General features: G+C 44.9%; 1 protein-coding gene across 1 annotated transcript in view; it reads left to right on the top strand.

Moving 5' to 3' along the window:
- Positions 1 to 12,025, top strand: part of fat1b (FAT atypical cadherin 1b) — a 59,382-nt gene extending 47,357 nt beyond the window's left edge. The window contains exons 16-18 of the mRNA XM_064972651.1: positions 1,024 to 1,370; positions 1,625 to 1,741; positions 9,444 to 12,025. Of these exons, the coding sequence (XP_064828723.1) occupies positions 1,024 to 1,370; positions 1,625 to 1,741; positions 9,444 to 9,622 (643 nt within the window). The 3' untranslated portion in view covers positions 9,623 to 12,025. The remainder of the gene's footprint in view (positions 1 to 1,023; positions 1,371 to 1,624; positions 1,742 to 9,443) is intronic.
- The last annotated feature ends 4,224 nt before the right edge of the window (positions 12,026 to 16,249 follow it).

Raw genomic sequence — 16,249 nt, forward strand, 5'->3', positions numbered from 1 at the left:
CTCAAATATGTCTGTAACACAACAATATGTGTAAAAAGTCAAGGGGTGTGAATACTTTCTGAAAGCACTGTACCTTTATGGTGAGGACCTTAATGGGTTATGAAAGAAGAAATCACCACAAACAGTTCTGAGACTTTAGAACTTTATAGTGTTAGTCACGTGTCTGCTATCCTGTTGGGTTGGACATTTCTCATAGCATTGTTGTTGTTGGTGAAAAACTGAAGACAATAGATGATGTATGGGAAGTTAAAAAGCATGTCTATGTTCCAGGTGTGCGGTTGGTCCGTACTGCAAAGATAACCCCTGCAGAAACAGTGGACATTGTATCGACAGTCTGGATGGGGCTGTGTGTGAGTGTGAGCCCGGGTTTCAGGGGGAACGGTAAGCAGAAACATCTATTACTCTCACTAACCCGCATTCTTCCACTCCAGGTTTGGTATGACACATCCATGATGTCACACTATGCCAGAGCTGCAATATATACTGTATATCGGTTCTGGATGGTTGCATCCCAAATGGCACCCTATTCCCTACATAGTGCACTACAGAGCTCTGGTCAGAAGTAGTGCACTATATTGGGACCATTTGGAACACACTCCATATAGATGCTGTATGTGAATGTGACTCTGGACGGTGTTCTTCTGTCCAGGTGCCTTGGGGATGTAGATGAGTGTATGCAGACAGAGAGCCTCTGCTCTAACGGAGGTGTGTGTGTAAACACCTATGGCTCCTTCAACTGTAGCTGCGTGGTGGGGTTCGTTGGGCGGCAGTGTGAGCTCGAGGTGTTGGTCAGGAACGAGCTGCTGTTCACCAGCTGGTCCATCGGCCTGGAGGAACTCCTTGGACTGGCCCTGTTCCTGGTTACCATCTTGGGCCTGTCTCTGCTCTTTGTAGCCGTCCGGAAGAGGGCCAAACAGGACGGATCTAAGGAATATGAGGTATGATATCTGTTGTCAGTAAGTGATTGATTGTATTTTTGAATATATGACAAATAATTGTGACGTTCGAACTTTGAACCTTAAGGATGAAGATGGTAAAAGTTCTTTGGGAGAGCTTACCTGGAGGTCAAGTCCAGCCGGGGGAGTCCCAGTCTACTTGGGACGTTCCACCACAGATCCCAGTTAGACCCATCTCCTATACCCCTAGTTACCCCAGCAACTCACGCCACAACCTGAACAAGGGTTCTTGCGAAGGTCTTGGGTTGGTGGAACCCACAGAGCACAGCACCCCTGACCCAGACCCCGTGCCCATGCTGAGGAGAGGGGTGGCAGTGTGCAGTGTGGCTCCCACCCTGCCACGCCGCCTGCATTCCAACACCCCTTCAGAGACGGAGTCCATCCAGAAACCCTGCTGGGACTACCACTATGATGGTGAGAGCAGATGACTGGAGGCTGGGAGCAGAAATGAGAAGACACTGTTTTGTCATTCATAGTTTTCACATTTTGACCTATCAGCTTTACTTTGATAACCTGCATGTATTATTATTGTAAACAACTAAATTAAATTGCACATATGATGTGGCTTTACATGTAGTACAGTATGATACCTTTGTGTTTATGGTGAATCAAACAATCTCGTCTTCATCAGCAAGGTCATAAGTGATTTGTATCTTTGTCTCCCCCAGAAGAGGTAGTGGAGCTGGATCCGGTCTCCACTCAGAGATCTAAGAAAGACCTGGAAAACCGTAGCAGTGCCTCAGAGTCCCTCTGTTCCTACCAGTCAGGATCAGGAGATGAGAACGGTAGGTTTCGTTACTCGTCTAAGATGACAGGGTGAGACATCACAGTGTAAGTGCTGGAATCCAGGCTAATGCATATTATTAGGCAACACCTACCTGTAATGATACCTCTGAATGAGTGTTCTCTCTTATGTCACTTGTCCTTCTTCCTCTCCTTTTCTCTAGTCTCAGCTCCAGTTTGGATTAAATCTATGCACAGCCCCAGGTCAGGGTTTAACAGGGGGCACAGTGTAAGTTGTCATTTACATTGACGTTGTGGGAAGTAGCCCAATAGTCTCCTGATAGTCTTACAATCTCTTGATAGTCTGCTGATAGTCTGTTGATAGTCTGACAATCTACATATACAGTACTGATAGTCTGGCAATCAACTGATAGTCTCCTGATAGTTTGACAGTCTCCTGATAGTCTCCTGATAGTTTGACAGTCTCCTGATAGTCTCCTGATAGTTTTACAGTCTCCTGATAGTCTCCTGATAGTTTGACAGTCTCCTGATAGTCTCCTGATAGTTTGACAGTCTCCTGATAGTTTGACAGTCTCCTGATAGTCTCCTGATAGTTTGACAGTCTCCTGATAGTTTGACAGTCTCCTGATAGTCTCCTGATAGTTTGACAGTCTCCTGATAGTTTGACAGTCTCCTGATAGTCTCCTGATAGTTTGACAGTCTCCTGATAGTTTGACAGTCTCCTGATAGTTTGACAGTCTCCTGATAGTCTCCTGATAGTTTGACAGTCTCCTGATAGTCTCCTGATAGTTTTACAGTCTCCTGACAGTCTCCTGATAGTTTTACAGTCTCCTGATAGTTTCCTGATAGTCTCCTGATAGTTTGACAGTCTCCTGATAGTCTCCTGATAGTTTTACAGTCTCCTGACAGTCTCCTGATAGTTTGACAGTCTCCTGATAGTCTCCTGATAGTTTTACAGTCTCCTGATAGTTTTACAGTCTCCTGATAGTCACCTGATAGTTTTACAGTCTCCTGATAGTCACCTGATAGTTTTACAGTCTCCTGACAGTCTCCTGATAGTTTTACAGTCTCCTGACAGTCTCCTGATAGTTTTACAGTCTCCTGATAGTTTCCTGATAGTCTCCTGATAGTTTTACAGTCTCCTGATAGTTTCCTGATAGTCTCCTGATAGTTTGACAGTCTCCTGATAGTCTCCTGATAGTTTGACAGTCTCCTGATAGTCTCCTGATAGTTTGACAGTCTCCTGATAGTCTCCTGATAGTTTGACAGTCTCCTGATAGTCTCCTGATAGTTTTACAGTCTCCTGATAGTTTCCTGATAGTCTCCTGATAGTTTGACAGTCTCCTGATAGTCTCCTGATAGTTTGACAGTCTCCTGATAGTCTCCTGATAGTTTGACAGTCTCCTGACAGTCTCCTGACAGTCTCCTGATAGTCTCCTGACAGTCTCCTGATAGTTTGACAGTCTCCTGATAGTTTGACAGTCTCCTGATAGTCTCCTGATAGTTTGATAGTCTCCTGATAGTCTCCTGATAGTCTCCTGATAGTCTCCTGATAGTCTCCTGATAGTCTCCTGATTAGTTTTACAGTCTCCTGACAGTCTCCTGATAGTTTTACAGTCTCCTGATAGTTTTACAGTCTCCTGACAGTCTCCTGATAGTTTGACAGTCTCCTGATAGTCTCCTGATAGTTTGACAGTCTCCTGACAGTCTCCTGATAGTTTGACAGTCTCCTGATAGTCTCCTGATAGTTTTACAGTCTCCTGATAGTTTTACAGTCTCCTGATAGTCACCTGATAGTTTTACAGTCTCCTGACAGTCTCCTGACAGTCTCCTGATAGTTTGACAGTCTCCTGATAGTTTTACAGTCTCCTGATAGTCACCTGATAGTTTTACAGTCTCCTGACAGTCTCCTGACAGTCTCCTGATAGTTTGACAGTCTCCTGATAGTTTTACAGTCTCCTGATAGTCACCTGATAGTTTTACAGTCTCCTGACAGTCTCCTGACAGTCTCCTGATAGTTTTACAGTCTCCTGATAGTTTCCTGATAGTTTGACAGTCTCCTGATAGTCTCCTGATGTAAGTGTAAGATCACATCCTTGTGTTGTCCTGAACTCTTGTGTTAAGTGTAGTTTGTGGCTTCTGTGGTTCCAATCCATACCATTAGCATTTGTTTATTTTGAAACATATGGTTAAATTCCCATCTATTTATTTCCACCTGCATTACTCAATGGAGTATTCACCCTATGTAGTATTTGGTACATTTATTGTGTGCTAATGTTAGATTTCTCTTGTCACTCCCTCCTTAGCCCTCATAGGACTTCAATCACACAGTATTTACTGTGGAAAATAAGGTATCATTCCTATCTTATACTACACTAGTTGTTTCAGGAGATAGTTGTGTTCAGGGAGGCAGGAGATAGTTGTGTTCAGGGAGGCAGGAGATACAGTGCCTTGCAAAAGTATTCATCCAACGTTGCGTTTTTCCTATTTTGTTGCATTACAACCTGTAATTTGAATGGATTTTTGTTTGGATTTCATGTAATTGACATACACAAAATAGGCCAAATTGGTGAAGTGAAATTAATTACTTCTTTTTTACAGAAAAGTGGTGAATGCATATGTAATCACCCCTTTACTGTGAAGCCCGAAATAAGATCTGGTGCAACCAATTACCTTCAGAAGTCACATAATGAGTTAAATAAAGTCCATATGTGTGCAATCTAAGTGTCACATGATCTCAGTATGTATACACCTGTTCCGAACGGCCCCAGAGTATGCAAGGCGCACCACCAAGCAAGCGGCACCATTAAGACCGTGGAGCTCTCCAAACAGGTCAGGGAGAAAGTTGTGGATGAGTACAGATCAGGGTTGGGTTATAAAAAATATCCAAAACTTTGAGCATCCCACGGGGCACCATTAAATTCATTCTTAAAAAATAAAAATAATGTGGCACCACAACAAACCTGACAAGAGAGGGCTGCCCACCAAAACTCACAGACCAGGCAAGGAGGGCATTAATCAGAGAGGCAACAAAGAGACCAAAGATAACCTTGGAAGGAGCTGCAAAGCTCCACACCGGAGATTGGAGTATCTGTCCATAGGACCACTTTAAGCCATACACTCCACAGAGCTGGGCTTTATGGAAGAGTGGCCATAAAAAAAGTAATTGTTGAAAGAAAAAAATAAGCAAACATGGTTGGTGTTCGCAAAAGGCATGTGGGAGACACCCCAAGCATATGGAAGAAGGTACTCTGGTCAGATGAGACTTTGGCCATCAAGGATGTCTGGCGCTATGACTATGTCTGGCGCAAACCCAATACCTCTCATCACCCCGAGAATTTCATCCCCACCGTGAAGCATGGTGGTGGTGACAGCATGTTTTTCATCGGCAGGGATTGGGAAACTGGTCAGAATTGAAGGAATGATGGATGGCGCTAAATACAGGGACTGTTTCAGTCTTCCAGAGATTTGAGACTGGGACAGAGGTTCACCTTCCAGCAGGACAATGAACCACTGAGACATCAGTGTAAGTGCTGGAATCCAGGCAACACCTTCTACCTGTCTTCCAGAGATTTGAGATTGGGACGGAGGTTCACCTTCCAGCAGGACAATGAGCCGAAGCATTCTGCTAAAGCAACACTCCAGTGGTTTAAGGGGAAACATTCAAATGTCTTGGAATGGCCTAGTCAAAGCCCAGACCTCAATCCAATTGACAATCTCTGGTATGACTTAAAGATTGCTGTACACCAGTGGAACCCAACCAACTTGAAGGAGCTGGAGCAGTTTTGACTTGAAGAATGGGTAGAAATCCCAGGGGCTAGATGTGCCAAGCTTATAGAGACATACCCCAAGAGACTAGCAGCTGTAATTGCTGCAAAAGGTGGGTATTCAAAGTATTGACTTTGGGGGGGGTGAATAGTTATACACTCTCAAGTTGTGTTTTTTTTGTGTTATTTCTTGTTTGTTTCACAATAAAACATATTTTGCATCTTCAAAGTGGTAGGCATGTTGTGTAAATCAAATGATACAAGCCCCCCAAAAAAATCAATTTTAATTCAGATTGTAAGGCAACAAAATAGGAAAAGTGCCAAGGGTGTGAATACTTTTGCAAGCCACTGTAGTTGTGTTCAGGGAGTCAGTAGATAATTGTGTTTAGGGAGTCAGTAGATGAGGTAATGTTGGCTTTAAGTGATTCTGGCTAGAGGTCCCAGTGGTTCTGGCTAGAGGTCCCAGTGGTTCTGGCTACATCTTTACATGCAGTATATGCTCTTCAGTAGGCATCAGTCCAATACACTGACTCCCATGGGTGTTAATTTGTCTCTTTGTAGTGTAAACTCTTGAAATATTGTATTTCTTTCTCAGCTGTCATTACTGGGCTTGTGTTCTTCAAAACACCAGAGGTGATGTGCTCGTCTTCCCTCCTCTCATGCTCTGTTAGCTTACCGTAGCGAATGCAGAATTGTACTCCGAAAGGACCATTTAACAATGTGCTGGCTTGTAAATAAACCCTCTATAACATCTTACCCTTGAATGTGCTGCTGAAGGCCTGCTGGTGTCTAATCTGATTTAATACAGAGGAGATTTCACAATGATGTTGTGAGGTCACTAATTATTAGGTGCCGAAAACGTGTTTGGTGATGGAATATCACTTCCTTATGTTATAAAATACATTTTACCAAGACAAATATGATTGTTCATGTTCTGAATCACTCCGGGAGGTCTTTCTCTAACATATCATTAACATTGTATCCTAAAAGTTGCATTTTGTAACCTAATACATCCAATAATACGTACCAAGATCTTCTCACCGTGACTTTTGAGGATTTTATATGCTGTGGTTTTCTGCAAAGTTCTTCCCGGGGGGTCGCAAAAAGCTCAATTATACAACGGGTGGGTCTAATACTGGATGCTGATTGGTTAAAAATGCATTCCAGCCCATGTCTATTCCACAAATTACCACCGGCTAAATCTATGACGTTAAAATGCCTATTTAATCTGTTCTGTCTGACTGCGCAATCCACAGTCGCATCAGCTCAGACAGGCATTTTATATACTAGATCTACATTGTAAAAAGCATCTAGACATTATCTCCCGTTTCCTTTAGACTGGCATTTGGTTTTCAACAGCGGAGATGTGTCATAACCTTGCTGTCTGTTTCAATAATGAAATTCAGTCTCCAGCTGTTCTATGGTAATGAATGTGGTGCCGGGACAGAAACAGACAGTCTGGCAGCTTTTCTCAGCCAGTCGAAATCATGAATCAGCATTTTATGGATATATACAAAGAAATGTCAATAGAAAAACACAAAATGCAGCTAGTTTGTTGTCATTCCAGCTTCAGTTTGAAATCATTGTTTTAGCTGTGTAGTTGGCTATCTGCTCTGAAAAGTGGCCTTGCAAGAGAGCACATTTTCTAGGCCAGGCGAAATCACACATCATTAGCTTATTGTTATGGATGTATCCCCCAAAAAGTCACTAGAAAGCTTAAAACAAACGCAAATGCAGCTACTTTGCTGTCATTCTGGCTACACTGTTTGACTTGACTGTGTTAGTCAAAGTTCATTAGCTAGCAGGCAAGGGATAATAAGAACATTGCCAGCCATCATGGCAACGGAACATTGTGTCTATAGATTTAAAACAAAAAGACTTAACTACTGGATTACGTCTCTGGCAACCGAACCGATAGAACGAACGACCAGCCGGCTTGTGTTGCAACCCCAGATTTGGGTCAGGACTATATATTGTGGAAGAAATAGTATGAATAAATTAATCAAAATAATGTTTTTAATGACATTGTCTATCAATCATTATTTGAATATGTTGAAAATGAAATGTAAAAGACTGAAATAAATAGCTTGCGCTACGTTCAGTGCTCCGTTGACATTTCATAGAGATACACTTGTTTTTCTGAGTAATGTCTCATTAATATGAAAAGCATAAACTAAAATATTAAAATGTCATGTCTCAAAATTGATATCTACAGTTGAAGTTGGAAGTTTACATAAACTTATGTTGGTGTCATTAAAACCACTCCACAAATTTCTTGTTAACAAGCTATAGTTTTGGCAAGTCGGTTAGGACATCTACTTTGTGCATGACACAAGTAATTTTGCCAACAATTGTTTACAGACAGATTATTTCACTTATAATTCACTGTATCACAAATCCAATGGGTCAGAAGTTTACATACACTAAGTTGACTGTGCCTTTAAACAGCTTGGAAAATTCCAGAAAATGTTGTCATGGCTTTAGAAGCTTCTTATAGGATAATTGACATAACTTGAGTCAATTGGAGGCATACCTGTGGATGTATTTCATGGCCTACCTTCAGACTCAGTGCCTCTTTGCTTGGGGAAATCAAAAGAAATCCAAGACCTCAGAAAAAAATTGTAGACCTCCACAAGTCTGGTTCATCCTTGGGAGCAATTTCCAAACACCTGAAGGTACCACGTTCATCTGTACAAACAATAGTACGCAAGTATAAACACCATGGTACCACGCAGATGTCATACCGTTCAGGAAGGAGACGTGTTCTGTCTGCTAGAGATGAACGTACTTTGGTGCGAAAAGTGCAAATCAATCCCAGAACAACAACAAAGGACCTTGTGACGATGCTGGAGGAAACAGGTACAAAAGTATCTATATCCACAGTAAAACAAGTCCTATATCAACATAACCTGAAAGGCCGCTCAGCAAGGAAGAAGCCACTGCTCCAAAACCGCAATAAAAAAGGCAGACTATGGCTTGCAGCTGCACATGGGGACAGGGGTGGCAGCATCATGTTGTGGGGATGCTTTGTTACAGGAGGGACTGGTGCACTTCACAAAATAGATGGCATTATGAGGTAGGAAAGTATGTGGATATATTGAAGCAACATCTCAAGACATCAGCCAGGAAGTTAAAGAATGGTTGCAAATGGGTCTTCCAATTGGACAATGATCCCAAGCATACTTCCAAAGTCGTGGAAAACGGAAAAGGCGTGTGCGAGCAAGGAGGTCTACAAACCTGACTCAGTTACACCAGCTCTGTCAGGAGGAATGGGCCAAAATTCACCCAACTTATTGTGGGAAGCTTGTGAAAGGCAACACAAAATGTTTGACACAAGTTAAACAATTTTAAGGCAATGCTACCAAATACTAATTGAGTGTATGTAAACTACTGACCCACTGGGAATGTGATGAAAGAAATAAAAGCTGAAATAAGTCATTCTCTCTACTATTATTCTGACATTTCACATTCTTAAAATAAAGTGGTGATCCTAACTGACCTAAGACAGGGAGTTTTTACTAGGATTAAATGTCAGGAATTGTGAAAAACTGAGTTGAAATGTATTCGGCTAAGGTGTATGTAAACGTCCGACTTCAACTGTATCTGTCTTACCTCTATGTTGTTTTATGTCCTCTGATTGGAGAAGACAGATGATGAGTTTAGTTCCTGTGACCCTAATCTTGGCCATCCTACAAGGGTAAACTTTTTAACAGATTATGATAGAGACATAAGGTTTGGACCATTGGTTTTCTTAGTGGAGTATCTACACATTATTTGACCTAATTTAGTTTTTTTAGATTGGATACCCTATAATTATCCACCGTTTATATTCTCCAAACCTCCTATCAGACTATTCTCCAACAATGGTCACAGTAACAGACTACTGAGATGATCTATGCATGTCTGTATTTGTGTCTAAGGTGAGACAGACACTTTGATGCTTGTTTTTCACTGATAACATTTTCGCCCCGAATAGGCTATCACTGGGACACATCTGATTGGATGCCGAGTGCTCAGCGTCCCGTAGACCAGGAACTGTTGCAGAGTATATGTATAGAAAAGCCTGCCCCCTCCTGCACTGACTCTGACCCTGAGCTCCTCAACCTTGACTGCTATTTAGGAGGTATAGACATTGAGAGTGACTCCACCAACTGATTTCCTTTCTCTGGGTCTGGATGATGTCCCCCATACCTGTTAGGCATCAGGTCCAGTTATGATGACTCCATCCAGACACATACTTCACCTGTAGCCAGCAGGGGGAAAACATTTACCAGCACCAGCAGCACCACCTCTACCCTACAGACCCCACTAAGCACCAAGGCAGTAACACAGGTATCAGCAGGGTGCATATAGGGACACAAAGTGACCCCTTGGACATGAGTTGTGGATAGGAGCTCAGCAGCAGTGTGCCCGTCTCCCATGCCTCCAGCTCTGACCTGTCAGGCTTGGGTGAGGGGTCAGAGTGACCAGCAGGCTTGTTTGGTTATCTCACATCCTAACCTCTGGACACAAGGCCTCTGACAGGCGACTGAAACTATAAACTTCACTTAGAGAATTCAGAGATAGACCCTGATGATCAGAGCGTTGGCTCTCTATTGGAAATATGTCTTGGTAGTCTTAATCAAATCTACTTTGAAACAAAAGTATACATCTCATACACATGGTTATGGGCTTTAAAAAAATAAGACCCCTTTACCATGTCAGATATAGAGTTAAAATGTATTACACTTTGAGTTTGCATCCCAATATTACACTTCATATACTTCACAGAAGACTGAAATATAACAGAACCATGAGATTTTTGGCGTGTTGTAAAATAATGTTTATTAATTATGAAATTATAAAAAATATGAATAACATTCCACCCATGAGGCCACTATAGGGCAATTTGGTCATTTGACTGCAGGACAGGTGTAGTGAATGTTATGTAATTTCAGAAGAAAAAGCTCACACCTTACGTCCATCTCTAATGGCTAATACTGTAAATACCATACATGTCTGCATATTCTTATCCGTGATATTGCATGAAGCTTATGTTAGGTTTATACTGATTATATATTAATTAGCTCTTTGATTGTACTGTACAATAAACATTTATATAAATGATTCTGCCATTGAATCATTGCTGTTACATTTGTTTTAATAAATGAATACAGATCAGTCAGCAGAAGGGACAGCCATACTGTTTTAGCATTAGCTATCCTGTTGTCCTGCCATACCCTGCTATCATCAGTAAGGAAGGAGAAGAGGATGAGAGGAAAGTCCTCTTTTTGACCTCAAGCTCATTCTTTTAAAAAGGGGATAACAGTTTCTAACTTCTACTTCGGACTGATATGTTTAAAGTTGGACTGAATAGGACTTTCACCAAAGAATGAAGCATTTTACTTTGGAACACTTTCAATTTTTTTTATTTACTCTAGTTTAACTTGTGAGATGTAAAAGAGCTGGGCTTCTTCCCAAATGGCACCCTATTCCCTAAGTAGTGCACTACTTTTGACCAAATCCCATAAGGGTGTAATGCACTATGTAGGTAATAGGGTGCCATTTGTGACGTACACATGGGCATCAAAGGAAGACTGCTGCTCATCCCCTCACCAGATGCACTTGACTTGATGGTGGTCATGGAGCCTGTCGATAGTATGGTCACCTCTACTTCTTATGCGGTTTCCATTGGAGGAAAATCATTTTAGAAGCTGTTGTTTATGTTTACATGTTTCTCAAGGAAAATATAGCTCTTTTCACAAGGTTAACCCTCTGTGAGAAATAGAATGATAGATACTTCTGTTTCCATAGGATCTTATCACACTACAGCAAGCCAGAGATGCACAACAAATATATTGTATCCGTTCTGTTCAGTCCTGTATAAATGAGCTCAATATGATGTAAAACAAAATATATAGAGAACCAGTCAAAAGTTTGGACACACCTACTCATTTCTAGGTTTTTCTTTATTTTTACTATTTTGACAGCTAGGATTAATAATCTATTTTAAGTGCGGCCCTCCAGACCTCGGTGAAGATGGAATGTGGCCCACAGGGAAATTGAGTTTGACTCCCCTGTTTTAGAGTAGGTTCTTGATGGTGAGAGCTAAAGATGCTCATTGCATAGCACAAGATGGCAGTATAACCCCAGAAAGCTTTTCTTGGGAATGGTGTGGATTAGACACCATAAGTAACCTGGATTCATGTGGTCGAGCTCAGATGTCAATGTTCCTCTGAATGGATGTGTCTGTCACGTTAAGACATTTATTTCCTTTTTGTCATTATTTAGTATGGTCAGGGCATGAGTTGGGGTGGGCAGTCTATGTTTGTTTTTCTATGATTTGGGTATTTCTATGTTTCGGCCTAGTATGGTTCTCAATCAGAGGCAGGTGTCATTAGTTGTCTCTGATTGAGAATCATACTTAGGTAGCCTGGGTTTCACTGTGTGTTTGTGGGTGATTGTTCCTGTCTCTGTGTTTGTTTTCACCTGATAGGCTGTTTAGGTTTTCTCACATTTATTGTTTTGTTAGTTTATTCATGTATAGTGTCTTTATTAAAGTACCATGAATAACCACCACGCTGCGTTTTGGTCCGCCTCTCCTTCAAGTAAAGAAAACTGTTACAGTGTCAGACTTCATCACATTATCAAACCAGAAAGGAGGGAGGGCATTACCAACTACAGGATGGTATTATTAAGCAATAAGGCACGAGGGGTGTGGTATTTGGCCAATATACCACAGCTAAGGGCATTTCTTAGGCACAGCCCTTAGCCAGGTATATTGGCCATATACCACAAACCCCGATGTGTCTTATTTTTATTATAAACTGGTTTCCAATGTAATTAGAGCAGTAAAAATAAATGTCATACCCGTGGTATACGGTCTGATATACCACGGCTGTCAGCCAATCAGCACTCAGGGCTGGAACCACCCAGTTTATAATTTGGATTAAACAGGTCTACTTCTGTCCTACATGTAGCACAAATCCTTGTCAGACAGTGACATAATTTAAATTCTGTGACATGTAGTGGGTGGGCCTTAGGGGAGAGGAGCAGAGCCTTGTGTGTAACGTGATATGGCAGCCTGCTTCACCCTGACAGACTGACTGACTGACTGACAAACAGGAACATGTGACACAGGCACAATGGAGATGTATGACAAACACACACACACATGTAAATCCCTGGTCAGAACACATGCACGCACACAGACACAAACACACAGTTATTCTCACACACAATGACCCAAACACTCCCCACCGCACACACACACACACTCTCTCTCTCACATGCACACAGACTCAGAAACACTCTTCTCCCCACACACACACACTTTCTCTCACATACAAATAAATAAACAAAAATGTATTCATGTTAATGAGGAGCCCAGGTGGTAATAACCATATTTAACGTATTAATTGTCCCTTGCAGTCTCCTCACACCTGGCCTCATAGAGCAGAAAACCAACGCTGTGTCCCCAGGTCAACCCTGTCCCAGTCATAGAGAGGTAAACCAACGCTGTGTCCCCAGGTCAACCCTGGCCCAGTCATAGAGAGGTAAACCAACGCTGTGTCCCCAGGTCAACACTGGCCCAGTCATAGAGAGGTAAACCAACGCTGTGTCCCCAGGTCAACCCTGGCCCAGTCATAGAGAGGTAAACCAACGCTGTGTCCCCAGGTCAACCCTGGCCCAGTCATAGAGAGGTAAACCAACACTGTGTCCCCAGGTCAACCCTGGCCCAGTCATAGAGAGGTAAACCAACGCTGTGTCCCCAGGTCAACCCTGGCCCAGTCATATAGAGGTAAACCAACGCTGTGTCCCCAGGACAACCCTGGTCCGGTCATAGAGAGGTAAACCAACGCTGTGTCCCCAGGTCAACCCTGGCCCGGTCATAGAGAGGTAAACCAACGCTGTGTCCCCAGGACAACCCTGGCCCAGTCATAGAGAGGTAAACCAACGCTGTGTCCCCAGGTCAACCCTGGCCCAGTCATAGAGCAGAAAACCAACACTGTGTCCCCAGGTCAACCCTGGCCCAGTCATAGAGAGGTAAACCAACGCTGTGTCCCCAGGTCAACCCTGACCCAGTCATAGAGAGGTAAACCAACGCTGTGTCCCCAGGTCAACCCTGGCCCAGTCATAGAGAGGTAAACCAACGCTGTGTCCCCAGGTCAACCCTGGCCCAGTCATAGAGAGGTAAACCAACGCTGTGTCCCCAGGTCAACCCTGGCCCAGTCATAGAGAGGTAAACCAACGCTGTGTCCCCAGGACAACCCTGGCCCGGTCATAGAGAGGTAAACCAACGCTGTGTCCCCAGGTCAACCCTGGCCCGGTCATAGAGAGGTAAACCAACGCTGTGTCCCCAGGACAACCCTGGCCCAGTCATAGAGCAGAAAACCAACGCTGTGTCCCCAGGTCAACCCTGGCCCAGTCATAGAGCAGAAAACCAACGCTGTGTCCCCAGGTCAACCCTGGCCCAGTCATAGAGAGGTAAACCAACGCTGTGTCCCCAGGTCAACCCTGGCCCAGTCATAGAGAGGTAAACCAACGCTGTGTCCCCAGGACAACCCTGGCCCAGTCATAGAGCAGAAAACCAACGCTGTGTCCCCAGGTCAACCCTGGCCCAGTCATAGAGCAGAAAACCAACGCTGTGTCCCCAGTTCAACCCTGGCCCAGTCATAGAGAGGTAAACCAACGCTGTTTCCCCAGGTCAACCCTGGCCCAGTCATAGAGAGGTAAACCAACGCTGTGTCCCCAGGTCAACCCTGGCTCAGTCATAGAGAGGTAAATCAACGCTGTGTCCCCAGGTCAACCCTGGCCCAGTCATAGAGAGGTAAACCAACGCTGTGTCCCCAGGTCAACCCTGGCCCAGTCATAGAGAGGTAAACCAACGCTGTGTCCCCAGGACAACCCTGGCCCAGTCATAGAGCAGAAAACCAACGCTGTGTCCCCAGGTCAACACTGGCCCAGTCATAGAGAGGTAAACCAACGCTGTGTCCCCAGGTCAACCCTGGCCCAGTCATAGAGAGGTAAACCAACGCTGTGTCCCCAGGTCAACCCTGGCCCAGTCATAGAGCAGAAAACCAACACTGTGTCCCCCGGTCAACCCTGGCCCAGTCATAGAGAGGTAAACCAATGCTGTGTCCCCAGGTCAACCCTGGCCCAGTCATAGAGCAGAAAACCAACGCTGTGTCCCCAGGTCAACCCTGGCCCAGTCATAGAGAGGTAAATCAACACTGTGTCCCCAGGTCAACACTGGCCCAGTCATAGAGAGGTAAACCAACGCTGTGTCCCCAGGTCACCCCTGGCCCAGTCATAGAGAGGTAAACCAATGCTGTGTCCCCAGGACAACCCTGGCCCAGTCATAGAGCAGAAAATCAATGCTGTGTCCCCAGGTCAACCCTGGCCCAGTCATAGAGAGGTAAACCAACGCTGTGTCCCCAGGTCAACCCTGGCCCAGTCATAGAGAGGTAAACCAACGCTGTGTCCCCAGGTCACCCCTGGCCCAGTCATAGAGAGGTAAACCAATGCTGTGTCCCCAGGTCAAACCTGGCCTAGTCATAGAGAGGTAAACCAACGCTGTGTCCCCAGGTCAACCCTGGCCCAGTCATAGAGAGGTAAACCAACGCTGTGTCCCCAGGTCAACCCTGGCCCAGTCATAGAGAGGTAAACCAACGCTGTGTCCCCAGGACAACCCTGGCCCAGTCATAGAGCAGAAAACCAACGCTGTGTCCCCAGGTCAACCCTGGCCCAGTCATAGAGGTAAACCAACGCTGTGTCCCCAGGTCAACCCTGGCCCAGTCATAGAGAGGTAAACCAACACTGTGTCCCCAGGTCAACCCTGGCCCAGTCATAGAGAGGTAAACCAACGCTGTGTCCCCAGGTCAACCCTGGCCCAGTCATACAGAGGTAAACCAACGCTGTGTCCCCAGGACAACCCTGGCCCGGTCATAGAGAGGTAAACCAACGCTGTGTCCCCAGGTCAACCCTGGCCCGGTCATAGAGAGGTAAACCAACGCTGTGTCCCCAGGACAACCCTGGCCCAGTCATAGAGAGGTAAACCAACGCTGTGTCCCCAGGTCAACCCTGGCCCAGTCATAGAGCAGAAAACCAACACTGTGTGTCCCCGGTCAACCCTGGCCCAGTCATAGAGAGGTAAACCAACGCTGTGTCCCCAGGTCAACCCTGACCCAGTCATAGAGAGGTAAACCCGCTGTGTCCCCAGGTCAACCCTGGCCCAGTCATAGAGAGGTAAACCAACGCTGTGTCCCCAGGTCAACCCTGGCCCAGTCATAGAGAGGTAAACCAACGCTGTGTCCCCAGGTCAACCCTGACCCAGTCATAGAGAGGTAAACCAACGCTGTGTCCCCAGGTCAACCCTGGCCCAGTCAAAGAGAGGTAAACCAACGCTGTGTCCCCAGGACAACCCTGGCCCGGTCATAGAGAGGTAAACCAACGCTGTGTCCCCAGGTCAACCCTGGCCCGGTCATAGAGAGGTAAACCAACGCTGTGTCCCCAGGACAACCCTGGCCCAGTCATAGAGCAGAAAACCAACGCTGTGTCCCCAGGTCAACCCTGGCCCAGTCATAGAGCAGAAAACCAACGCTGTGTCCCCAGGTCAACCCTGGCCCAGTCATAGAGAGGTAAACCAACGCTGTGTCCCCAGGTCAACCCTGGCCCAGTCATAGAGAGGTAAACCAACGCTGTGTCCCCAGGTCAACCCTGGCCCGGTCATAGAGAGGTAAACCAACGCTGTGTCCCCAGGACAACCCTGGCCCAGTCATAGAGCAGAAAACCAACGCTGTG

This window comes from Oncorhynchus masou, chromosome 9 (assembly GCF_036934945.1).
Source record: "Oncorhynchus masou masou isolate Uvic2021 chromosome 9, UVic_Omas_1.1, whole genome shotgun sequence".
NCBI classification, from domain to species: domain Eukaryota; kingdom Metazoa; phylum Chordata; class Actinopteri; order Salmoniformes; family Salmonidae; genus Oncorhynchus; species Oncorhynchus masou.